General features: G+C 42.8%; 3 protein-coding genes across 11 annotated transcripts in view; 2 read left to right on the top strand and 1 right to left on the bottom strand.

Annotated features, from left to right (window-relative positions):
- Positions 1 to 3,372: 3,372 nt before the first annotated feature.
- LOC123499601 overlaps positions 3,373 to 27,063 on the bottom strand; it is a 39,761-nt gene continuing 16,070 nt past the window's right edge. For 3 of the 7 annotated variants that reach the window (XR_006673043.1, XR_006673042.1, XR_006673046.1), the window contains 4 exons: positions 15,432 to 15,573; positions 12,272 to 12,431; positions 4,049 to 4,418; positions 3,373 to 3,808 (listed from right to left, as the gene is read on the bottom strand). Coding sequence is in view for 1 of the 7 variants with exons in the window: in XM_045247866.1 (XP_045103801.1) it covers positions 4,142 to 4,418; positions 4,922 to 4,950 (306 nt within the window). In the remaining 6 variants the exon portion in view is untranslated. Of the gene's footprint in view, positions 3,809 to 4,048; positions 4,419 to 4,921; positions 5,468 to 6,506; positions 6,779 to 8,200; positions 8,332 to 12,271; positions 12,432 to 15,431; positions 15,574 to 27,063 lie in introns of those variants that run through there. The other 4 variants (XR_006673044.1, XR_006673045.1, XR_006673047.1 and 1 more) reach the window with 4 other exon arrangements.
- On the top strand, positions 14,430 to 17,266 carry LOC123499600 (ropporin-1-like protein). 2 transcript variants are annotated; one of them, XM_045247865.1, is made up of 5 exons: positions 14,430 to 14,614; positions 15,443 to 15,582; positions 16,083 to 16,191; positions 16,330 to 16,497; positions 16,755 to 17,266. In XM_045247865.1, the coding sequence occupies exons 1-5, from the start codon at positions 14,459 to 14,461 to the stop codon at positions 16,974 to 16,976; spliced, it is 795 nt and encodes a 264-aa protein (XP_045103800.1). In that variant the 5' UTR covers positions 14,430 to 14,458; the 3' UTR covers positions 16,977 to 17,266. The 2 variants fall into 2 exon arrangements, with proteins under 2 accessions (XP_045103800.1, XP_045103799.1); XM_045247864.1 differs by having other exon boundaries at positions 16,743 to 17,266.
- LOC123499598 (glycine receptor subunit alpha-2-like) overlaps positions 19,242 to 27,063 on the top strand; it is a 35,971-nt gene continuing 28,149 nt past the window's right edge. For both annotated transcript variants that reach the window (XM_045247863.1, XM_045247862.1), the window contains exon 1: positions 19,242 to 19,739. In XM_045247863.1, the coding sequence (XP_045103798.1) occupies positions 19,699 to 19,739 (41 nt within the window). In that variant the 5' untranslated portion in view covers positions 19,242 to 19,698. The remainder of the gene's footprint in view (positions 19,740 to 27,063) is intronic.

Genomic DNA, 27,063 nt, shown 5'->3' with positions numbered 1-27,063 from the left:
CATCCAGTCCATTCAACAGTGTGTGTGTGTGTGTGTGTGTGTGTGTGTGTGTGTGTGTGTGTGTGTGTGTGTGTGTGTGTGTGTAATTCACTGTTTGATCTGCTGCAGTCTCTGACGAGACAGCCAGACGTTACCCTACGGAACGAGCTCAGAGCTCATTATTTCCGATCTTGGGATAGGTCTGAGACCAGGCACACACCACACACCGGGACAACAAGGTCACAACTCCTCGATTTACATCCCGTACCTACTCACTGCTAGGTGAACAGGGCTACACGTGAAAGGAGACACACTCAAATATTTCCACCTGGCGGGAATCGAACCCGGTCATCTGTCTTGTGAAGCCAGCGCTCTAACCACTGAGCTACCGGGTGTGTGTGTGTGTGTGTGTGTGTGTGTGTGTGTGTGTGTGTGTGTGTGTGTGTGTGTGTGTGTGTGTGTGTGTGTGTGTGTGTGTGTGTGTGTGTGTGTGTGTGTGTGTGTCACCCAGCCAGTCTTCCCATTACGGAGCGAGCTCAGAGCTCATAGACCAATCTTGTAGACTGAGACCACAACACACTCCACACACTGGGAAAGAGGCCACAATGAGTTACATCCCGTACCTATTTACTGCTAAGTGAACAGGGGCTACACATTAAGAGGCTTGCCCATTTGCCTCGCTGCGCTGGGATTCGAACCCGGCCCTCTCGATTATGAGTCGAGCGTGCTAACTGCTAACCACTACACTATGTGTGTGTGTGTGTGTGTGTGTTTGTGTGTGTGTGTGTTTACCTAGTAATTTTACAGGGCCTGGGTATCATGCTTGTGTGGCCCCATCTCCATATCTACACACATCCAACCTTCCTTTAAAACTATGCACACTCCTCGCTGACACCACCTCCTCACTCAAACTATTCCACACCTCCACACATCTTTGTGGGAAACTATATTTCTTCACATCCTTCAAGCATATTCCCTTGGCTATCTTTTTACTATGCGATCTCGTAGTTCTATTTGAATTTTCCTCTCTCAACATCATTGCTCATTATCCACTTCATCCAGACCGTTCAACAGTTTATAAACCTGTATTAAATCTGCTCTTTCTCTTCTTTGTACCAAGGTAAGCAAATTCATTTCTTTTAATCTCTCCTCATAGGTCATTTCTGCCAATTTCGGAACCATTCTTGTTGCCATTCTCTGCAATCTCTCCAACTTCCTTATATGCTTCTTTTTATGAGGGGACCAAACCATCCCAGCATATTCCAATCTTGGTCTAATTACCGTACTAATTAATTTCTTCATCCATATAATGAAAGGCTAATCTAATATTTCTAATCAGATTATATGTTTCTCCAAACATCTTGTCAATATGAGCCTCAAACTGCCCATGGTCTTGTATTATCACTCCCAAATCCTTTTCCTTTTCCATCTTTTTCAACACTACTCCTTCACCCATCTTATATGACCCTTTTGGCTGTCTTCCACTCTTCCCCATCTCCATCACATGACTTTTGCTTAGATTAAATTCCATCTCCCACCTCTTGCTCCACTCCCAAATCCTATCCAGATCTGCCTGTAAAATTTCACAATCTTCTTCACTCTTCACACACCTACACAACTTCGCATCATCGGCAAACAAATTAATATAACTGTGTCATGTGTCGGGCTATCAGGCATAATCTTCTGTTTGCCATGTGTCTTTTGTTTGTATACACAGTCTGACTATTCCCAAAGTAGTAATACGATGTCAGAATAATTAAATTTGTAGAAAATTATGTCAAGTAGCTATTTTTTTGTATACATATATAAAGTTGGCAAATAATGACCCTAAAGACCAACAGTGGAGTGACAGTGAGGCATTGAGTGAGACCTGAGGCTAACTGTGTAGAATGTGGCCCCTGAATGATGGTCTGTGTTTTTTATATATATGGTGAAATATTTGTCTCAAATTGAAAATTGCATAAATTATTCTAAGTTGAAAATGTCAAAATAATTGCATAAATTATTCTAAGTTGAAAATGTCAAAATTGTCAAATTGTACAAATTTTTAAGTTGAAAATTTTGGTAGAGTTTTCAGACTTGTGTAGAAATGTGCAGATTGAATAAGTTAAATCTTATTTTTGTTGATTAAGTAAGCTGTAAAAGTTCCTTTTCATGTTAGAATTCTAGGTTGAAGTTAAATCTTATTTTTTGTTAAGCTGTAAAAGTCGTCTTTTTCATGTTAAGTTGTAATTGTAAAAAATTTTTCTAAGTTGAAAATTTCGGTAGAGTTTTCAGACTTGTGCAAAAATGTGTTGATTGAATGAAAATAAAGGGGAAAAGGAAGGGAGACTCTTCATTGTATTTTTAACCCAAATATACACCTGCTCTTTCTCCGGAGACTCTTCAGTATGACTTATGACTTTGCACAGTTTTTGGGCAATTTTTTTTTGCATTTTTGCATATTTTTGCTATTTTTGGGGCATTTCCAGCATATTTTTGCTATTTTTCAGTAATTTTTTGCCATGTTTTGCTATTTTCCCAACTTCCTAGGCAGTTTTGCAGCTAGCTTTAAGGCATAGCTGAGTTCAGGCTAACTGAGTTTTTGATTCTCTAATTTATAGATTATTCAATAATTTTTTTTTTTTTTTAGTGGTGAAAATACTGTGTAACCAACCATGTGTACAGTAGTATATTGTGGGGCTAATAGGGTTAGGTTAGGCTTGGCTTTGTGTTTCACAAGTATCAAGAAAACAAAATGGAATTCTGAAATACATCATTATTATTCAACCATGATTTATACCAAGTACTAATAAAACTAACACCAGTCATGTGGGTACATCACAGAACATGGAAGGATTAATAAATAACATTTACATTGGGTACATTCACATTAGATGGAAGGAATGATGAACATTACAAGAGTGATGGCAACATTTATTATAGTTAGGTATGATGAAGCAAGCTAGTCTGTCCTTCCTCCATGGATGGCACCACATTACCAGGACATGAGGTGCGAGGCAGGGTCCAGTTCCTCCATGGATGGCACCACGTTACCAGGACAAAGCTGGTGCCAGGCAGGGTCAAATCCCCCCGCGGATGGCGCAGCGAGGAAGTGCGTGTTCCCTCCCTGGATGGCACTACCGTGTTACCAGCTGCGACAGAGCCTGGTGCCAGGTAGTGTCCTCCCTCCCTGGAAGAGATGGTGCGAAGTAGGGTCCAATTCCTCCGTGGGAGGTGGAGCGAGCCAGTGTGTCCCCGTCCCACTCCCCTTCCTGGAGGAGCTGGTTCAAGGTAGGGTTCAGTTCCTCTGGGGAAGGTGGAGCGAGGCAGTGTCCTCCCTTCCTGGAGATGGTGCGAGGTAGGGTCCAATTCCTCCGTGGAAGGTGTAGCGAGCCAGTGTCCGCCCCACCCTTCCTGGAGGAGCTGGTTCAAGGTAGGGTTCAGTTCCTCTGGGGAAGGTGGAGCGAGGCAGTGTCCTCCCTTCCTGGAGATGGTGCGAGGTAGGGTCCAATTCCTCCGTGGAAGGTGTAGCGAGCCAGTGTCCGCCCCACCCTCCCTGGAGGAGCTGGTTCGAGGCAGGGTTCAGTTCCTCTGGGGAAGGTGGAGCGAGGCAGTGTCCTCCCTGCCTGGATGACCTGGTGCGAGGTAGGAACCAATTCCTCCATGGAAGGTAGAGCGAGCCAGTGTGTCCCCCCTCTCCCTAGGAGAGCTGGTTCGAGGTAGGGTTCAGTTTTCCGGGAAGGTGCAGCGAGACCGTCTTCCGGCGCAAGAAAAGCCAGTATCCTGGCTCCAAGTCGGGGGTTGTTTGGACACGCTGGTTTGGTTCTCCCTCCAGTAGTAGCAGAACCTGTAACAAATAATTTTACCTTTACACTTTCATCATGAACAATCTTGTCCTCAAATGTAGGTTAGCTGTGGTGTGGGTGCGCCCTGTTAAAAATGTTAGTGCATACCATTTACCCACCACTACGGGACACTAATTTGCCATCGTTATCTCCAAACCTTACTCCAAAATTCACCAGTATTCCTCATTCTATTCTTATTACGTACCTTAAAGAGTTTTACTTTATCACCCTCGTTATCTTACCTTTAACACCAAGACCGAACAATTCCTGATGACCTACGCCTCCAATGAACGACTTGAAACCGCACAGCCCCTACACGTGTCGGACCGCACGCCTCAGTCTGTGTCCTCTTCTGAAGAGGCAGACCTGAGATGGACTGCTATCACACACAGCTGAGGAGCAACAGGATGCCGGGACTTCAGACGCTTCGGCGGGTAAAGGTCGGACTTGAGCACCGCTGTGGCTGAGGAGTTAACTGGGATGGAACCGATATAGCTCTCAGAAGTTCGGTAGTGTGCAAAGATGCTGGTAGTGTACAGTGATGTTGTGACGTCGGTCTTTATGTTACAAGTGACTTGGGACTGCTGAGTCAGGCCCATGTAACGGCCACACCTGTAAGGAAAAAAAAAAAAAAAATCACCAAAATTCACCTTACTGATTCACACATTTAGCACGCTACATTTTCTCAAAGAATTCCTTCCAGGCTTTAATCACCATCATTCGTGTCTCCACAGTCCCAGCAGTAACACCATCCATTCCCTTCCTGTCATCTCCCACTCTGGCATTCTCCAATTTCCTCAGCACCACTTGCATCATTTCATTCCTGTCTCTGGCATACTTCACACTCCAGCACCACCTGTTCCACCGTCTCATCCTCCCCTTTCACACATCTAGCACACCTTGCTGTGGGACTCAGACCATCTGTAATTCCTTGAATTCACATCCACACACTGCGCCCTCGCTCAGAAGAGGTGGCGCTCGTTCGGAAAAGGTTACCACCCAGGCTTCCCACGTACCACTTATCACATCGGGGCCTCTTTCTGTACCACTCCAAAGTACTCTTTTGGGTATTACTCCAGTTTCACCACAATCAGCTACGTGTTTTTTTTACCCACCTCAAGAGATAGAGCTCCTCATTATGCATAATTTGAACTCCATATATACTAGGTGCAACCTTCTATAATGGCTACACAGATTTTAAAGATTTAAGCGTGCTTTGGTGATCAGCCGTGACAAGCCTCCCGCATCAAACCCTGCCGCACACTGATGCGCAGATGCGGTGCCGTGATGCGCTCGCGGCGGCTCGGCGGGCTCCGTGACATACCATTGTCTGAGCATGCGCTTAATTGTTTACGCTGATTGGTTCTGTTCTTTGAAACAGAAGTGGCGGCCAATGAAAAAAAAAAAAATTATTTCCACCAATCACGACGGCCCCTGAGGCTCGCGCTATGCATTTCAAATCAGTTTAGAGCAAGATGTCCCAGTGTGAAGGTTGTAGCTTCGATTATTTCAAGGGCATCGGCAGATTTCACGAGAGTTCCTCAAAAGCAGTGCAGTTTAATAAGGTAACAATCTTTTATTGAGGTTAGGTTTAGGCAAGTTAGATTAGGTTAGGTTTAGTTAGGTTAGGTTAGATTAGATTAAATAAAGTTCTTTTCTGGACGAAACCAATTTTTTCTAGTAGATTTCGGCTTGTTTTTAATTAATTTACCAGTTGTTTTTGGATGCAAACCAGGTTTCGGGGCTGTAAAAAAAAGTTGGTTGATTTGCGCCAAAAACAAAGTATTTTTATTAAAAGCAAGCCGAAATTTACCAGAAAAAATTAGTTTCGTCCGGAAAGGACAAGGTGGTGATGGAGGTTTACCCTCGTTCTATCTTATTCTTCCATTCAATCGATCCCACATGTTTCACTACTGTCAATTTCTCTTCCACTTTCTTACATTCCACTCTCTGCCTTCCCCATTTCTAATAACCATGCTCCAGTTGCTCTCAACATGCCTTCCCTCAATCCGCTGAAAAGCTCAACTAATTTCTAAGCCACTCTTTACTGCCATCTTGACACATTTCTTCCCCCCACCTGCTACTCCTAACATTCCATAGAAGCACCTTTCTCACTAGTCTTGCATTGTCCATTCGCTCAAATCTAGTCTCGTACATCATCGTTGCTTCTGTACGTCTCAAAGTACTCCAGCCCATGTCTCCCCTCAGAGCTTCTATCGCTGCATACCTTGGTGCATTCAGTGCCATTCTTGCTACTCTATTATGTCCTACTTCTAACTTCTTTAGTTTATTTTCATTCCACACAAATCCATACCATACATAATGCTTGGAACAGCTACGCTCTTCCAGACTTCTCGCAGCACATCAGAATTTTTGGCTCTCATTATTGCTTCGCTTCCTAGTTGACCGTCCCACTGGTTTATCATGCTTATCTTTTCATTCCTTGCCTTCGCACAACCATTTAAATTCATCCATATCCCCAGATACTTGTATTCATCAGTCTGTTGCACCTCATTCTCTCCCAGTCTCCATACTGAACCTCTTTCTTCCTCTGATCTATTCACAATCATCCCCTTGCTCTTCTAAAACTTACTCCAAAGTCTCTCCCCATACCCATTTACAACATTCAACAAGCTTTGAAACTAATCTGCTGATTCACTCAATTACAATGTCATCTGCATACAAGAGCACTCATCTTACCATTCTCCACATTCACTCCTGCATTCATTTTTCTCATTCTGGCAGCTAGTTCCTCTGTGTATAAGCTAAAAAGGGATTGGTGACAGTATGCAACCCTGCCTAACTCCTCTCACTCTTCACCCAGTCTGTCACTACATCTCGTAGTCTATTTCGCCCTTGCATGAACCAGACTTGTGGTGGGACGCGCTTGATCTCCTGACTGACGCCCGAGACTTTTCCTCCATGTTTAGGGGATGACCGGCACGACCCGACCTTCTCCCTTGTACACTCTGCTGCAACAAAGTTAATAATCATCAACCAAGAAACATCCTTCACCTGATTTGTTAAGTTTGTCAAATCTAAGACCTTCTCTATGATACAGGGACAAACCACTATAGTATAATCATCAGAGTGACTAGCCTCAAATTTAATGCAACTGCGTACATTACTTAAGGACTTGACCAGCGTGCGGTGCTGTACCTAGCATGTACACCACAACACGCTGAAGCTTAATAGTAGATTGTTCCTACACTTAGTGCACCAGATAGTAACAATCATGGATAATTGGACAGCCCACAAAATATTACTGTACACAACCATTTTGAAGCTTTTATTCAAAAGCCTTACTCGCATTCAGAAACCTTACGTATTAAACACACACCAGATGCAGGGTGCCGTGACGTTTCAGTACAAACACACTTGATCAATGTTTTTCATTTAATGGTACACTGGTTCACAACACACACGAAACTGGAGCTGAAACGTCACGGCACCCTACAACTCGCGCACACAACGCAATACCCCACTAACTTACCAACCCTACCTGGTGTCACCCAACCTGGTGCACCTACTCCCAACACAACCTGGATTTACCCTAGGAGGGTCAAATTTACCTCAACAAGTGAAAGCCTTATCGTACACCCATCTCAGACCACATGTTTGGCACTACGGGTTTTCCTCCCCACACTTCCTCTGGTGAAAACATGAAATACCATATGTAAACCTATTTCTGCATTTCACCACAGTTATACAATCACAAGTTTTACATCAACACTTAAGAAAGCATAGATATTTCTAAACTACTATACCTAGCGAGAGGATGGATTACGGCCTGGATAAGCCTGTAATATAATATAGGTGGTATGGAGGGCAGCTAGGTAATCGCACATCCATGCTCAGGCTTCCTCGATCTCGAGTAGGAACGAAGCTGTCAAGTAGCGGCGATACACTAAAGTCACGCGCTCTAAATCCAAGGCGGGGTTCAAAACGCTTCAGGCAGTATTGCCTACTAGTTAGATCGTTACACAAATACCAGACACCACCCACACACACGCAGTACTCTATAGTACGAAGTACACTCCGGAGCTTGATATGTAACTAAATCTGAACACGAGACACTAAGAGGAAAATAGCGGAAACCCACGAGAAATTTTACACACAGCTTCAACAAAGATGTTACGAGGCGCTTTCCATTTATGTAGAACACTAACGCGTTTTCATTAAGGATTGGCATCTTCCAATACGGACTTACCGGTATCAAATAGCAACCTGATAAAGAAATACACTATAAAAAGTTACACGAAACGTCAGGCAATACTTCCTGTCCTCTAAAGCAACGTGGAACTCAAATACTCTTGTTCATGAGAAACGAGTAAAAGTCCTTCACTACACGCACACACTCCAACATTAGCACCACTGCACACCGTTTAACATACCTTCCAGATCTACAACAAACACGAGAGGGATAACACCTGACCAACACACAACACCTTACAAGTTAATCAATCAAACTCTAAAGTGTTGTGGCAGCGAGCAGACACACTTATTGGCGCACACACGTCTTACCTGCACAAGGGCTAACGAACAAATCGTTCCCTTGTGCCTCACTGCTTTGTGCTTCATCTTCTCCTCCTCCTCCCCCCTCCTCCTCCCTCCCTTGTTTGCATTAAAGACAACAACTACTAACCACTCCCAGTGAGCATCGTTCTACATAAACATTGTTACCTTTAGTCTAACCTGGTGGTAGCCCACGTAGGTCTCAAACCTTCTCACTCACGTGACACTCCTTTACATAGCTTTATGTCTATCCATTTATCTATCTGTCTATCTATCTATTCATCTATCTATGTATCTATCTAACTACACACACACACACACACACACACACACACACACACACACACACACACACACACACACACACACACTCAGTGGTTAGAGCGCTGGCTTCACAAGCCAGAGGACCGGGGTTCGTTTCCCTGGCCGGGTGGAGATATTTGGGTGTCTCCTTTCACGTGTAGTCCCTGTTCACCTAGCAGTGAGTAGGTACGGGATGTAAATCGAGGAGTTGTGACCTTGTTGTCCCGGTGTGTGGTGTGTGCCTGGTCTCAGGCCTATCCGAAGATCGGAAATAATGAGTTCTGAGGTCGTTCCGTAGGGTAATGGCTGGCTGGCTGTCTTGTCAGAGACTGCAGCAGATCAAACAGTGAAACACACACACACACACCCACACCCACCTAGCAGTAAATAGGTACGGGATGTAACTCGAGGGGTTGTGGCCTCGCTTTCCCGGTGTGTGGAGTGTGTTATGTGGTCTCAGTCCTACCCGAAGATCGGTCTATGAGCTCTGAGCTCGCTCTGTAATGGGGAAGACAGGCTGGGTGACCAGCAGACGACCGAGGTGAATCACTCACACACACACACACACACACACACACACACATATATATATATATATATATATATATATATATATATATATATATATATATATATATATATATATATATATATATATATATATTTATATATATATTTATATTTATGTTTTATATTTATATTTGTTTTATATTATATTTATATTTATATTTTATATTATATATATATATATATATATATATATATATATATATATATATATATATATATATATATATATATATATATATATATAATCATTACTATTATTATTTCATGATCATTATCACTACTGTTGTAATTATTGTTATTATCATCATCGTCATTATTATCATTATTAACATTATTATCATTGTTATTATTGCTACTACTACACATTTCAGCGGTGGACAAACGGTGTTTTTTGCAGATATCTCTTAAACGAATCGTTGGATGAGTATGATATTTCAACACACTACCTTGAACATCTGTTCGTAATTTATGGTTAACATACCACAGTGCTATATGTGTTATGTGAGGAGTTTACTCGTGAAAAAAACACAAAGCCGACGAGTCATGTTGACGCATTCGAATGAAAGTGTGGCCCCCCCACACACCCACCCAAACCATTCCTAACCACTACTACGTCTCCCTCGTCTCGGAAGTCCTCGCCCTCTTTATCCCTCTTCTCCTCTCCTTAGCTCCTCGCCTCCCTCACTCCTGTGTCCCTCCCTACTCCTCCCACTACTGTATTTATACATTATAATGTTCTGTAAGTGTGTATGTATAGATATGATTATTAAAGAGTATGGTATAATTTCATGAAGGCAAGAAGTGGTTCACGTTGATAATTACTGTACAACAAGCACGTTTACGTGTAGTATATAGAAGAGCCATGTTTGCAGTCGTTATGGTCAGTCATGTGAACATGATGTGCTGGAATTACCTGTGACCTGGACCTTCTACTGTTAGGAAAAGTTGATACTCTTATTGCGTACTGTCTACCTATTGATCATAAAAAGTGGTCCAGTTTATATATATTATCATTTTGTTGTTAGATACGTTGCTTATTATCCAGCTATACGGCCATTAACAGCGGAATTAGCTATTGCTTTCACGGTCGTTTGACCGACTCGGGTTTTCATGTCCACATATACCAGCAATTGTATTAAATAATATTATTAATGTATGATATGTATGTACATACTGACGTATGTAACTATTATACCTATACGTATGTAATTACAATAGGGAAAAAAAATCAAAGGTGGAAGGCTGATGGTGAAGAGGGAAGCGGGGAAGAGGGTCATGCGATACTGGAGTAGAGAAGGAGTGGTCTGGGGGTTCTTCAGGGTGGTGGTGGTGGTGGAGGGGTTAGACGAGTACCCCACACCGTCCGAGTCTGTATAACACCTTTGATATGATGACTGGATTAGGCGTAATATCACTCAGTAAACTCCTCACATAACACATATAGCACTGTGGTATGTTAACCATAAATTACGAACGGATGTTCAAGGTAGTGTGTTGAAATATCATACTCATCCAACGATTTGTTTAGGAGATATCTGCAAAAAACACCGTTTGTTCACCGCTGAAATGTATAGTATTATTATTATCATTATTACTATCATCGTCATTGTGAGGACATGGCACGTAGCTACGGTACATAATATTTCCAGTTGTCACATTACTGAAATGTCAAGACACATAATCCTTTAACCAATTAAACCAAAGTATCCAAATCTTCCTGTGCTAATTATGAAGCACGTAGGTCTACAGGCATGACGCGTAAATAATATTGCCAATGCCCATAATACTGAAATAAGGAAATGATAGTTTGAACAGCTTCTTTCAATGAGGAGGGATGCCACCCGCCACCTGCCACCTGGGCCCTGCCACCAGTGTTGATTAATAGACACCTAATTATTCCTCAAACAAGTATTTACATAATTAACCACCTTTTGTGTGCTTCGTCATCTTGTATTGTTCTGTAGTATAGAACAGGCAAGAATAATCCCTTCATTTTTCTTTTTTGTATGTACGTACGTGTACATGCAAATTTTCTCTTTATACGCGAGTGTTACTGGAAAAGAATAAAACAATGGAAATGAAAAGGTTAAGGTCAGAGAACTGGAGAAGGGTAACTACACTGAGATCTTTTAATTAGCACATGTGCAAGTAATACAGGTCAAAATATATGATACTGCTCCTATTTATTTAAAACAGCAGTGTAATGGAACGATGCTTGAAAGGTTGGCAGGACACCCTAGTATACCTACTAAGAGCATACATAGCTACCGTATCTGTGACTCATGGCTGGGCCCTAATATGGGTACCACTATAAATAAAATTGCCTGCGCCACTAATGGGCAGAAGCCGAACAGCGCTTCCCATACACTCTTCAAGTGTGCCTACAGGCGCTATAGGCCTTACCGTAAAAAAAAAAAAAATCTCTACTCATCTTCACTGGAACATTCCTTTTTACTCTTACCACTGTAGGAATTCTGGGCGGGCACGGTGCACAACATCCACACACAAGGGTCGTTCTGTTTTCCCATCGATTCCAGTGCGTGTGTCCTCACAACTCCTTAACACTCGCCCTCTTTATAGATCGTCCCTTGGCCTCATTCCCTCCTAAGACACACAAATATAGTGTGCATCTCATGAATGACTATAACACATCCCTCTGCTCTCTAGGTGATGGTGATGGGATTGGTTGGCAAGCAGAAAAGACCGTTCCCCACAACAGTATAGTTAGTACTTTGGATGTTAATCAAACACTTGTCAGCATGATTAAGAGTATTCACAGTTTCTTTACCATTTCATATACCCTAATAAAAGAGACAGTGAGGCGTCAGGAGGATGAGCCCATCTATGCCTATCATTCCATAAGAATCGCTGTACTCAATCACCATTATCAAGCCGCAGCTTCATCTTATATTGACGTGTAACGTTTTACTAACGTCCACTAAACTGTAAATAGTCAATAGATTTACGAAAGTGTTTTTAATATCTTCAATAGACACACAGGGACACAGCGATGTTTGAGATAAGAATGTATGGAACTTTTGAGTGAATATAAAGTCATCAACACCACTTACGCTTACCTAATGTATGAGTGCAGCGGTGCAGGGTCGTGTTGTGTGGCGGAGAGGTGTTGGTGGTGATGACCTCCGTAACATCCAGCAACGTGCTGCCAGGACAGCACCCGCGCCACCCAGGCCTCGTGGGAAAATTCACGGTATCACAAGAGCCCACACACAGCCTCTGGATGGAAACATAATAATATTCTCTCTCTCTCTCTCTCTCTCTCTCTCTCTCTCTCTCTCTCTCTCTCTCTCTCTCTCTCTCTCTCTCTCTCTCTCTCTCTCTCTCTCTCTCTCTCTCTCTCTCTCTCTCTCTCTCTCTCTCTCTCTCTCTCTCTCTCTCTCTCTCTCTCTCTCTCTCTCTCTCTCTCTCTCTCTCTCTCTCTCTCTCTCTCTCTCTCTCTCTCTCTCTCTCTCTCTCTCTCTCTCTCTCTCTCTCTCTCTCTCTCTCTCTCTCTCTCTCTCTCTCTCTCTCTCTCTCTCTCTCTCTCTCTCTCTCTCTCTCTCTCTCTCTCTCTCTCTCTCTCTCTCTCTCTCTCTCTCTCTCTCTCTCTCTCTCTCTCTCTCTCTCTCTCTCTCTCTCTCTCTCTCTCTCTCTCTCTCTCTCTCTCTCTCTCTCTCTCTCTCTCTCTCTCTCTCTCTCTCTCTCTCTCTCTCTCTCTCTCTCTCTCTCTCTCTCTCTCTCTCTCTCTCTCTCTCTCTCTCTCTCTCTCTCTCTCTCTCTCTCTCTCTCTCTCTCTCTCTCTCTCTCTCTCTCTCTCTCTCTCTCTCTCTCTCTCTCTCTCTCTCTCTCTCTCTCTCTCTCTCTCTCTCTCTCTCTCTCTCTCTCTCTCTCTCTCTCTCTCTCTCTCATTACCAAGCCGCAGCTTCATGTTATATTGACGTAGATTGTAGAGGCTGCGTTTTATCGTTTTTCTAGAATATCTCGGTAAGTATCTGTTGGATGACTTACGATAATTAGAAAGGGGACCGGAATCGGTTCGGCGTGAATCGGTAAAACGCTGCTGGTGAATACCGAATACCAGAGCCTCGGAACCGCCAGAGCGCTGCTTGATAAATATCAGGCGCACTGGCGATTCCAAGACTCTGGTAGTCATCAGTCCGCGGAACCGGTTTCGAAATCGTTTTCTCTGGGGAATCAGTAGAGCACGGCTTGTAAATACCAGAATCTTGAGTCCCCAGCGCATTGCTTGACGATTAACAGGGAAAGGTATAGTGTCCCAAGATTCATCTAGATTACTGGCTGGAATGATTTTAGTATACAAAGTACCTACTGACTCCCGGTCCAAAGAGACTTATAATCTGTGATGGATACTGAATGACAGTGAATGTAAATGGATGCACGGTTCAGCTAATGATATACTCTTATCTCACACAGGATTCCTTTAATAATATGCATGCTTGAGCTGTCCTATTTCGCTTCGATGTCATTGTCTTAGTAGATTTGAATGTGATAAATAATTGTTCTTTTCAAGAAGCACCAAGCACCAATTAAGCACCAGCACCAAGCACCAAGCGGTCAGACAAGCAGTACAAGCTTTCACCAAAACCCTTCACACTGACTTATCTTCATCAATTAATGGTATTTATAAGGTCATTCACTTAAAAAAAAAAAATTAAGTTTCCTTTACGTAGGAGAGTGAAAATAGTACGCAAATATTAAAAGTGATAGGTATAACGATAATTATAGGAACAATTAGGTCGTCAGTATTAACAGCTGATATTTGCTTCCTTCACTTACCGTAAACTAAACATGTGTCATAATGCAGTTACCAGTCTACTATTTCATATCCAATAGTCAAAAGTTTCCTAGTTGGTTTAATTTGGGCTTGATGACAAGCATATGGGGTACGCCACCGCTGTTCCCGGTGTTGCCTCCGGGCCGCTTCCCCCCGTGGTTCCCCAGCAATAACCCTCCCCCCAGGCAGCTTTTTTTCAAGTATTTCCTAACGGTAATATTACGCCTCCATGGCATGTTTTTATGGTTTCTATAAATTTTTCGTTGTGTTTGAAGTGTTTTCCGCGTCTGTATTGGTAAATATGTGGGTAAATACTGTGTATGAATAGTGGAAATGGCTAGAAATACAAATAGATGAAGAATATAGGAATGAAAAACATACAAATAAATGAACAAAAATCATACAAAACTAGCATACACAGAAACACACACACAGGGAAGTCTATATATAAACACCGTGACGCCAAGTAATGTCACGCACGCGCCTTGCACACATATTGACCCGCGGTGACGTCACACATTCCTGGCCAGGTGTTCTCATTTGGACACCTGGACCACTGAGCTACACCGCCGTCGCTCCACACAGACCCCCCAACACACCTGCCCTTCTATCATCGGAACAACAGGTAAGTGTACTCTAATAACCATCCCTAGTGTCCAGCAAGGCATTTAGGTGTGTTGAGCTGAAGTCCGGTAGTGTAAAGGTTGTTAGCGGTGATTTAATTGATATTTTTGTATAGTTGGTTCATGATCGAAGGTTAACGTATATTGATGAACGATAGAATTTTTTAGAAGTCTGGTGTATGTTTAGAGTCGTGGAATTTGATGGAGAGAATCGGAGTATAGATACGTAGATAGATAGTTTGATAAATATAGAGATAGATCTGCAGACAAATAGATGAAATAAAGGCAGATAGACAGGTTAGTGAATAAATGGACAAATACATGAACAAGAGATAAACAAGAGAATGGGAAGATAGAAAAAAAAGAAAGATAAACTGATAAATAGATAGATAGATAAATGTGATTATAGATATGGGAAAGTGAATGTACAAGTAAATCTATAGATAGAAATCAGGCTAAATATGATGCAGCTGGTGACGCATTTTTGAGTTGAGGAATTTTAGCAGCACGAAGTGGATGGAGTAAGTGACTAGTATGAAGGACTGCTTGTGGATGCATTGGTAAGTAGGAGAACAGTCTTACAAAGATAGATAGACAAAGATAGATAGACCAACATAGATGGATTGACGCAGATAGACGGACAGATAAATAGATAGACAGATAGATAGACGGACAGATAAACAGATGAATACATAGACAAATAGGTTAATAGACGGATAGATAAAGACAGACAGACAAAGAGATAGACCGACACATAAGTGAACAGAGTATACATAAACAAATAAACAGGTAGAAAAACAGACAGACAGACATTCTTACCTTTGTTATAGTCCAAGATGGTGGTGGTGGCGGAGGGAGTGGTGGACACGAGGGTGCCGGCGCCTCTGCCCGGCATCCTGAGGGAGTACACAAAGGCCGCCATCCGCACCCAGCCCCGGGATCTCCTGGCCTGGTCCTGCGCCTATTTCAAGTACGCCAGAGTTAGTCATGTGCATGCCAGTATCTGTTTATGCTAAAACGGAGGCACAATTTTTTTTTTTTATCATTAGAATAGTCCACGAAACGAATTCTTAATATATTACTGTTTTACTGTAAGAGGAACACATGCCCAGGAAAAAAAAAAAAAAAAAAGCTGACTGAGGAGCCCAAATTGGAAGAGATCTTAAAATCATAACGATAAAAAAAGGACAAAAAAAATAATGTTTATACCTTGTCATGTATACTCAATCTGTTAAACTATTGCTTTCAGTCGGATGGAACATAGATAACAAGAACGTACTATACGCATCCTTAGTATTGTTTAATACTTCAAAAGCTCAATTCCTCCATCTATCAATTCGACACAACCTTCCAGACTACAATCCCGTCTTCTTCAATACACTAACTGTCCCTCTCTTCTACATTGAACGTCCTCAGTGTGCCCTTTACTCATTATCTTTACACAATACAATAATGTGTCTGGTGTCGCAGAGCCATGACCCAGGGCAGCGTACCGCCCGTGAAGGATCGTCTGGAGTTCCCCATCCCCGAGTCAGAAAGTGGCATCTCACCTGGCGTGCTGCGTGTGCTCCACCGTCAGGTGAGGACTCGCACCACAGCCACATACAATGCAAAGACGTGGGATGGATATCATTCCTCTCCCCTCTTCCTCCCACCTCTCTTTCCTGGTCAAATAGTGACAAGCGCCTCATTTATCTGCACCTTTGCCCTGCACCAGCTGCGAGTCGGCGACAGCGTGCAGTGGGAGCAGCTGCGGGAGTGTTGCGAGGCCATGGGCGTGGCCGAGGAGACAGCGCAGGACGCCTGGCACCGGGCAGGGGGCGGGGACGGAGCTTCCCTGGAGTGGGACCACATTCTCTCCCATCTGGCTGCCCTCTCCGCCCACGTGAGTTCTGCCTGAAGCATTGCCCAAATTCCTTTCCCTCAAATATAAGTCATGGTTTCACGACTTACTCTAAAGGTTTATCTAATGACCTTGAATTCAGACTTGCTGTCTCGCGGATTTGTGTTTGCGTGTTTGTGCATCAACGGTAGAAAGAGGCGGGAGAAAAAGGCATGCCGTACCTATCAGTTATGCCCTTTGTTCTAAGTAAGACTAATATTATTATTACAACACTAACTTTCTTTCAGTCCAACATTCAGGCCTTGCAGCTGTTAATGGCCGCCCTCACCGAGGACCCCGTCACCAAGAAGGTGGACTGCTCCTCGCTGCTGGACCACTACCGGCGCCTCCACACCCACATCAACATCACGCCCACTGAGCAGTTCACCGAGGCGGTGGCCTATCTGAATGACCTGGCCACCTTCCAGGGCGGCTACCTCACGCCCAAGGACCTCACCAGATCGTCCTGCCCCGTGCTGTAATTCTCGCCTGTTAGCGGTGTCACTCGCTCATAATAATTCAATTAACTCTAACTATTACCATCAGTGTAGACCAAATACTATAGAATTTACTCATCACCAACGTCACCTCCACGCCGAGGCACCGAGGCACCGCCGCAGCCTCTGCTTTGTCTTGCAGGTGTTAAGTGGTTTTATTATAGTAAAAGAGAAGTTTGTGACCACTGGTGGTACTTTATTGTATTCTGCGTACCGAATGTCGTTACAATATGTGTTTTCTCGAACAAGAAGCAGAATTAAAATTAACAGTATCATTATTTTGTTTCTATAAGCCAAAATAACGATGATTTTAAGACTTGTCGCTATCACAGTTACGAAGCGTATTGTAAAATCACATAATTAAGTAGTATATCTCAGAAAAATAAAATGTTAAAAGGAAAAGTTTGCCATGAAAAAGCATGAAAAAATAGTGAGTTTACTTTTTTTGAAAATCATGACAATTTGAAAAAATAGTAAAAAATTCTATAGGGTCTAAACACATAGCCCAAGCTTGCAGTAACTAAATACAGTGAGAAATAAGGTGAGGAACTCTGTAGTTAATGTTAAAAGTTTCGTTCTCCTTCATCAAAATTTTCAGAAAACGGATACCAGAATAAATTTAGGGTAAACATTTGTAAATATTTTCTCAATCTGTAAACCGCAGCGTGCTATCGGCACTCGCTGGTTGGGAGGGGATTGGCAACACTAGACCACAGGAGAACGCAGACACGCGTGCGCACACCCACATCTACACGTCTCAATCCTACCCGAAGATCGGTCTTTGAGTTACGAGCTCTTTCCGTACGGTAAGGAGCGCGCGCGCACACGCACACACACATACATACACACACACACACACACACACACACCATCACCCATTTTTTTGCGCGTCACTCCTTAATAACAACAGTAAAGGTTGTCTAATTGATTTCTCAACTCAGCACACCACGTAGTGTAGTGGTTAGCACGCTCGGCTCACAACCGAGAAGACACGGGTTCGAATCCCGCGAGTGGCGAGGACTATGGGCGAGCCTCTTAATGTGTAGCCCCTGTTCACCTAGCAGTAAATAGGTACGGGATGTAACTCGGGGGGTTGTGACCCCGCCGTCTCGGTGTGAGCTGAGATGTGTGGTGGTCTCAGTCCTAACCGAAGATCGGTCACTATGAGCTCTGAGCTCGCTCCGTAATGGGGAAGACTGGCTGGGTGACTAGCAGGCGACCGTTGAATTTGTATCACACACACTCACTCACATTTTTCCTTCTCGTGTTGTCTCGACTGCAGCTACGAATTCTCAATCTCGTCAACACCCTGACGATTGCAAAAGGCAATTAAAGAGCGAAAGAGAAGACCACTACTAATGTGCCAGTCTCAACAGAAAGGTAAAGAGACTTGTCGAAGTGTTGAAGCCTCTCTATTGTACTGAAATCAGAGACGAAAGAAAAGAGAAGCAGAAAAAAAAAAAAAAGGAATGAATGACTTGAGAATGATGGTTAATTCTTGCATTAGAAATAAACAAAATGAGGGGTGAGAAAAGAGGAAAGTCTTTTGTAGCGAAAAAAAAAAAAATGAAAAAAAAAAACACCTTAAGTTATAGCGAGGGAGCTCTAAGTTGGGGAGAAGGAGCTTGGAGTAAGAACGTAACTTTACTCTGACATTACTCCACTTGTTTGTTAATTATAAGATTTAATTGTCCAAGTGTAAATTTGCATATCCCATTCATGCAGTTCGCAGTTTATGACACACTGTAATATTAATGAAAACCAGCAGAAAATGTTACATATATATACTCTTCTTAAATGAACGAAAACTAGAAGCTGTTGAAATTTCTTATAAACCGTTTGAGTCATCCACATGTGACCTTCAAGAGAGGGAAGTACTGAAGGCACCACTAAACTTTTCAGTATTATCGTGTTCTGCAGGACTGCACATTTTCTAGACACGAGCGGCTCTGTGGAAAGTTTTGAATTACGAAGATAACCGTAGCTCTCATCCAATTTGCCGACATTTCGTTTTCAAATGAATATAATCTTGACTGAATAGTAGGAGGAGAAAAGAATGCAGCGTGTCGGCGGCCATCCTGCCCTCGCTCACTCTCTTCCCTCCACAAACATGCACTGAAGCATTCATCTTTATTAAATATCCACGCAAGTGTTAAGATGACTCATGCAGTTGCTCCTTTTTCTTAATGGAGCACGAAACTATGTCCCCGCCAACCAGTCCTCTCTGCCCTTCCTTCTTACGAACCTTAACTTCACTAATTCCACACTCTCCCACTTGTCGACGCTGCTGCCTCTTCCTCCCTCCCTCGCTGGCTCCTCCCATTCACCCGCCTTTCCTCCTTGCCTAACTAATCCCGTGACTCGCCCACCCGTCCTCGCTACCCACCTCACGCTGCCCCAACAGTTCCCTTTCATCTCCCGCCCTGCGCACACCCGCACTTTAACTATAACCAAAAACTTTAATAATCATATCTATCTCTATTCAGCCATCATATAAGCGAACTGTTAATTTTTGGTGGTTTCTGGCATTTTGAATTCTGCCAGTCGTTTAGAAGAGCTGTTAGTTGCACCCCTCGAGATCCCTGACGTCGTTAGTGACACTTCGGACGCGCTTGTTTGAGTGTGTGTTGCGGTGCGTCGAGGTGCTACTTGTGCCTCTGCCTTGCTCTGGTGACGCGGCTTAAGAGTGTCAAAGGATCAGTTGGCCATGGAGAAAATACTGGTCCTGTGGTTTGCTCTTCTGGCATGGTAAGTATTTCTTCTATTCATTTATCTATTTTCATCAACTAACTTTATAAACTAACTTTTTGGAAGATTAATTTTTTTATTTATTTTCGGTCTTCGCTTATTCTCCTTGACAAGTAACAAAAGCAGGAAACAAAAGTCCAACGCATCAGCACCCTTAAGGCACACTGTCACGTGGAGTGGACGCGATAAGGCAAGAATGAATGACACGATGATTGTAACGTGGGAACACTGACAGTTTGGAGAAGGAATGGATAAATGGAAGGGTTAAATAATATTAAAAACTTTCAGATTTATACTATATCCCCAGTAGCAAAAGAATATATAAATAGATAAAGAAAGAAAGCTATAAATTATAAATATAAACTATAACTAAACGATAACTAGCTCTACCGCTCAGTTCTCTTTCAAAACTTTTCGATTAGTTCCTTCCAATCTTTCTTGTTGAAAAATAAATGAGTGAATAAGTTAATGAAATCGCAATTAATTTTCAACAGTACGTACAACACAACATTAAATATTTCACCCACTCCACTGGCCGCGCGTCACTCCCTAATAACAACACAGAACGCTGTCTAGTTGACCGTCGCGTGACAAGAGACAATTCAACTGCTATGACGCACTGTAGAATGAACCCTTATAATAGATCACTTGTCTCCCCAGCAGCCGAGACCCATTCAATAAGCGAGCTAAGTGGCGGTGAAGTCTGCGCGACGACCACCAACCGACCCGGACATAACGAGACGACACGACAAGGAGAGGACGAGAAAGCGAGGGTCTTAGGGTGGCGGGAATGCGGTGGTGGTGGTGGATGGGCGCGTGGCTCTTGGGTGTGGTTCTGGAGTAATGAACATGAAGGTAACAAGGTCAACAAGGCAATAAAGAAGAGACGCATGATAAGGCCGAGCGTCTCCCTCGGCGTCCCTAGGACCCTAGGACGGCTTCAAGACAAGATTTAAGTTTTTTTTTTTTTTTTTTTTTATTCATACAATGTGGGCTTTTCACGGGAATATATGGGCTAAAGGGGATACTTTTTGGAGTACCTCCTATCTAAAAGCCCCCCCGCTAGGAAACCTTTGCCCCGAACGATGAAGCCCAACCTACACTTGGACTGTACACAGGATTCGAACCCATGCGCTTGGAGACCCCTCGGACCCGGTTCCACTGTATTTCATTCATTCATTCCTTTCCTCCCGGATGGTATTTGGAAACGCTGTGACGTGTAGAACAATGGTAAAATTAACAGGAGGTCACTTACAGAGAGAGAGAGAGAGAGAGAGAGAGAGAGAGAGAGAGATTCTAAGACAGTAGAGTGGATATAAAAAAAAATAGCAAAAAGAAAAAAATCCCTATAGTAAAAAAAGACCATAAAAAAAAGGCCTCTCCATTCCCAGCTTTCATCTATAACGCTGGAGAAAAGTGAAGAAAAAAAAAAGAAAATGAAAAAAGACGAGACAGAAAAAGCGTCCCTGGAAAGCAAAAATAATAAACTTAATAAATAAATGGATAGATATATAAAAATAAACTAAATAAATAAAAGACAGAAAATAAAAGAGAAAAGACAAGTTCCTTCATAATATCAGAGCGACCCACGAGAAGATGTCACGTGCTGCTGAGTTCCTTTCCCCTGAACCAGCCAGGAAGAAGAAGAAGAAGAAGAAAGCTTGTTGTCATCTTACTGTGCCTTGGATAAACTGCACTGTCCTTGAGAACCATTAGGGATATTATGAGTGCTTAGAGATGCTGCGGAACCAGCCTCTCTCTCTCTCTCTCTCTCGTGTGTGTGTGTGTGTGTGTGTGTGTGTGTGTGTGTGTGCGCGCGTTCTGGTTTAAGCGCATGTGCGTGTGCTTTTCAATCCATGTCTTCATACGTGCATGTGTTTCACTGTTTGATCTGCTGCAGTCTCTGACGAGACAGCCAGACGTTATCCTACGGAACGAGCTCAGAGCTCATTATTTCCCTGAGACCAGGCACACACCACACACCGGGACAACAAGGTCACAACTCCTCGATTTAAATCCCGTACCTACTCACTGCTAGGTGAACAAGGGCTACACGTGAAAGGAGACACCCAAATATCTCCACCCGGCCGGGGAATCGAACCCCGGTCCTCTGGCTTGTGAAGCCAGCGCTCTAACCACTGAGCTACCGGTCGCGTGTTATTTTTATATATTTTTTAACAAAACTAAAAAAATGCAGGCAAAACAAGAGTATACACCATATTCATGAAAACATCTCATTTACATGTTTTTTAAGGTGTTTTATGTAAAATAACTATCTCGATTGAAAATTTTATATATTAAGGTCATTTTATTTATTTATTTATTTATTTATTTATTTGTGTGTGTGTGTGTGTGTGTGTGTGTGTGTGTGTGTGTGTGTGTGTGTGTGTGTGTGTGTGTGTGTGTGTGTGTTGCCATTCCAAGTTGCAGACCATCCAGCGAAGGCCACACCACACAGAACAGAAGCAGGAGCGGGTGGAGTCAAACCTTTACTGCCACAGCCGCAGGAAAACCCATCACTTCTACACACAAATTACGTTACAACACCTGCTTAAAATTCCATCAGTCCGCGTCGCAGCTGCTCCTCCCAGGGGATTCCAGGGTGCAGGCTGACCAAGAGAAGACGGGGAGAGAAGGAGAGAGAAAGGGAGGGAGGGAAAAGAGAAAGAGAGGCAGAGGGAGACGCACACACGCACCGTACCTACATGAAAACTATGAACGCACGAAAGCCAAATGAAGTAATGGAATAAATGAACGTACTAAGACTCAATGCAACGCTCGCCCTCAAAGCAATTCCAGAAATGAACGCTTAATATATTTCAATGGAGAGCGTAGATTATACCGCTGGAATATATCACACGTTACAGCCGATGCACCCAATAGCAGGACGCCGCACGCCAGGCCTCCCTCGGGACTGTCGCTGCCTGATTATTCCATTGACAGGGGGAAGAAAACGGGCTCCCTCAGTACGCAGCAAATAAGAAAATGTAAGTCATGAATGCGAGAAGAGTCAAGTCATGCAAGAGGAGGGAGGGAAGGAGACTGACTGATTGTGACTGAATGAATGACTGACTTGACTCACTGACTGACTGACTGACTGACTGACTGATTGATTGACTGCCCTAACGAAGTGAAAGGAAGTGAAAAAAGTGTCGGATGAAGATGATTCACTCCCATGACTTCTGGTGACAATGTAATGCATTTCAAAACGTGTCAGTGCCCTAGCTGATTCTTTTAATAGCTTATTATAGAGTGCACCATTAACCCTTTTAGTACTATGAGACGTTTTCATTTTCATTCTGCTTACTGTTAGGTGATTTTATACAGCTTCAGAAGCTTACGAGGGGATTAAAATAGTGAAGAATCTAGCCATTAAATTTCTGACCTCCATAGACCCATAACAATGCAAATAAAACCGTCTAATCGTACACAGATCTCAAAGTAAGAAATGCGTCCCAATACTCAAGGGGTTAATGGAAAATAATACTTTTTACTATAGCTGTTCTGAACAAGTTATAGCGGAATTCATTAAAGATTTCAGACGTGTTTTTATGTTTCTATAGACATTTTTTTTTTAATAAGAACTTTACATCATTGTCAAAACCAATGCAAATGGAAACTCGAGTAATCGTCTCAAACTCCAAGCGCAGGGGTTCGAATCCTGTCCACGATCCGAGTGTAGGTTGGGGTTCCTCACTCGGGGCAACAGTTTTCTAGCGGGTGGGCTTTGAGATAGGAGGTACTCCAAAAAAGTATCCCTCTTAAGCCCATAAATTTCCGTGTAAAGCCCACATGGTATAAAAAAAAAAAAAAAACAACAACAACGATGGCTTGTCTTCACTGATCACAGATTTTCAAAGAAGTTTTCATAAATCAAGTCACAATTTAACCCCTTCAGTACTGGGACACATTTTAACCTTGAGTTTTGGACATGATTAGATGAATTTGTTTACTAATGGAGGTCAGAAGACTAATGGCCACAGTCTTCACTATTTTAATCCCCACGTGTTTCTGAAGCTGTATAAAATCACCAAATAGTAAGCAGAATGAATGTGGAAACGCGTCATGGTACTGAAGGGGTTAACAAGGACTTTACACCACCAACAAGAAAACATCCATAAGAACCCAAGTAGTCCTCTTTGTAACCTTTAACAACAGGCCTGAAAATACGTACCCTTACTACTCTGTGTCACTAACCCTACACGACATTACTGAACTAAAACATAACCGTAGACATTAAAAGACTTGAATTACTGCATCACTTCTACTCAGCGGCGTCTCTCTCGGAACTACACTCTAAAACTTACACCAAGCCATTCTGTTGAGCTTCAGATGGCGCCATAGCAGCCAGAAATGTAGATATGAAAGTGCACTAAAGCGAATGACGACTAATGCGACCCGAGGCGACACTAACACACATGAAAACAAACAGGCAAATAAAACGTGCACAATAAGACGAAGGAGGAGAAGGATCAGGTTGCGAGGGTGGCTGAGGGATGCGGCTCCTGCTGTGGGTGTGAGCCAAATAATGCCCAGTCCCAGCTGTGAGGTACGCACACCTACTGCATTGCTTGTTTCGTGTGCTATTTAATGTTGTTTCTATTACTATCAATACTGGGGAATCCACGTAGTTTGCAGAGGTATGGGGTGTACAAGTCTCTCTCAAATTCGTGGCAAAAAGAATGAAAATGTAAGATAAGTAAAAGAAAGAAGAAGAAAATGTATATGAAGTAAAGAAAAGAAAGAATTCACTCGCGTATCACACACAAAACATCCAAGTGTCTTTCCTATTAAGTGTAATTTTGTAGTTGAAAAAAAAATAAAGAGAAATGAACAAATATACTAAATAGATGATAAATAACAGAACATTCACTTAATTTCAACACCTGTAAGACATCATCCAATTCCTCCAGATTTGTAGTCGAAAGAAAAATAAAGATACACACACACACACACACACACACACAAAAAAAAAGGACAAAAAACGAAAGAAGTAGAGAAAAGGAAACAAAGTTAAATAAACATTTACTAAGGAATGGGACGAAAATAGTACTGTGTCGTTCCCAAGTTATCATGTCACCAGCTCCACTGAATTCAATGCCTATAAATGGAACAGGAATGTTTATGATGGCCAGTGCATGTGGACCAGTGAGCTGCTTCCTACTGGGGAACTGAGGACGTGATACAGGGAGGCGGTTGTCAGTAGCTGCTGTGTTTGTCTGAAGTATTTTGTACAATATGACATCTCTATTTTGGGGAAGTGCGAGAGAGAGAGAGAGAGAGAGAGAGAGAGAGAGAGAGAGAGAGAGAGAGAGAGAGAGAGAGAGAGAGAGAGAGAGAGAGAGAGAGAGAGAGAGAGAGAGAGAGAGAGAGAGAGAGAGAGAGAGAGAGAGAGAGAGAGAGAGAGAGAGAGAGAGAGAGAGAGAGAGAGAGAGAGAGAGAGAGAGAGAGAGAGAGAGAGAGAGAGAGAGAGAGAGAGAGAGAGAGAGAGAGAGAGAGAGAGAGAGAGAGAGAGAGAGAGAGAGAGAGAGAGAGAGAGAGATAGATAGATAATAGATAGATAGAGAGATAGAGAGAGAGAGAGAGAGAGAGAGAGAGAGAGAGAGAGATAGAGAACAGAGAGAGAGAGAGAGAGAGAGAGAGAGAGAGAGAGAGAGAGAGTCACTGCATGTATAAGATATGTGAGTATGTGTATATGTTCATATGTATGTATGTATGTATGTCAGGTACTCGTGCTCTTATGGAAGGCCACTAAAACTATAACAAGAAAAAAGAAAAGAAAAAAAAAATACGAAAGCAGTGGGGGAGTGGGGCAGTGTTGAGTCGCGGAGTACAGGGTAATGTCTGCCACTTGGAACAATTTATCACTTAGTCTCGTTATCTTCAAGCCACACCACCACCACCACCACCACAACTACCACAGCCACCACCACCACTACCACCACCACCCCTACAGAAATTCCCACCGACACAATTTTTCCTTATTCAATTGCCACAGTCGTTTTAATTTTTCCTCCTTTGGTTTTCCTTGTGTGGTTTCGTCATGTCCTGCTATCCATCCCTCTGACTGCTATACTAATGTTTCCTCTTTTAGCACCATCTACCTCCATCAGCGTCCTTGTTCTCGTTTCCTGCATGTAGAATATTGAATCGTTTGTTTGCTTTTCGCCTGTAACTTTCTCCGTCCTTCCTTTTTTTTCTTCCGAGTGACACCCAATGCTTCTTGCAACAACACAACACTCTAAAGGCAAAGTAAGGCTGCAGATATTTACCTCTTCAGAACCATGCAACGTTTTCATGATCATTTTACTTATTATTTGGTGATTTTGTACAGCTTCAGAAACTTATGTGGGGATTACAAACACTAAGGACTCTAGCCATTAATCTTTTGATCTCCATAGACCTTCCTAATATCAATGAAATCGTCCATACCCAAAAATCACGGTAAAAATGGATCTCAGTATTGAAGGGGTTAGTTAACACTACGAGGGATGTGAGGGCTAAGCAAGGCAGGAGAACGGACCGAGTGAATTGTTGCGGTGTCACGATGTTCATTCTTATAATCACCCATCCATTCACCGGCCAGAGCGTCTTCATTCATCCGAGGCGTCCCAGCAGCCCCAGCACCGCCCCCAACGAGACCCCCCGAGACCCAGTGACCCGCGGAAAGGAGGGAACAGACAGGGAGAGACGGCTAAACTTCCTGCCTCCTATGTACATCTGGTCCGAGGCTCCTTATTCTCTTGCTTCTTCTTCTCTTCATCCTCTTTCTTCCCTTTTATCCTCCCCTTTCTCATTCTCCTACTTATTCTCCTCCTCCAACTACTCCTGTATCTTCTATGTACATCTGGTCCGGGGTTCCTCATTCTCTTGCTTCTGCTGCTACTGCTTATCCACCTCCTCCTCCTCCTCTTTCTTTCCTTTATCTTACTCTTCCTCCTCCTCTTACTCATTCTCCTTCAACTCTTTCTGTATCTCCTGTGTACATTTGGTCCAGAACTCCTCATTCTCTCGTTTCTTCGTCTCCTCCTCCTCTTTTCTTCCTTTTATTTTCGTATTTGGCAAGAGTTAATAGTAGAGACGTTCTAAGTAACAGACTCTTTCCATTATTTTATTTTTCATTATTTTCAGGTGTATTTTCGTGAAGCATTTACCAAGCATTTGTATTTGCAGCAAGTTACAAGTTACTATTCGTGTTTAATAGTGACGTGAAAAAAAAGAAAAAAAAACATACTTGGTTCTTTGGATGTCAGTTACGGAGGAATCGATCTTCTAAGCGTCATGAGAAACTATCTTCATCACCTTGTCTTTTGTTTGTATCTGC

This window comes from Portunus trituberculatus, chromosome 50 (assembly GCF_017591435.1).
Source record: "Portunus trituberculatus isolate SZX2019 chromosome 50, ASM1759143v1, whole genome shotgun sequence".
NCBI classification, from domain to species: domain Eukaryota; kingdom Metazoa; phylum Arthropoda; class Malacostraca; order Decapoda; family Portunidae; genus Portunus; species Portunus trituberculatus.
This window is presented reverse-complemented; position numbering and strand designations above follow the sequence as displayed.

What these genes read in the sequence shown, in the direction of transcription:
- LOC123499600 (XM_045247864.1), top strand. Translation starts at nt 14,459, where the DNA reads ATGTCACGCACGCGCCTTGCACACATATTGACCCGCGGTGACGTCACA. An exon ending in TTCTATCATCGGAACAACAG is followed by an intron (nt 14,615 to 15,442) that starts GTAAGTGTACTC and finishes CCTTTGTTATAG; the next exon opens with TCCAAGATGGTGGTGGTGGC. An exon ending in TGCGTGTGCTCCACCGTCAG is followed by an intron (nt 16,192 to 16,329) that starts GTGAGGACTCGC and finishes GCCCTGCACCAG; the next exon opens with CTGCGAGTCGGCGACAGCGT.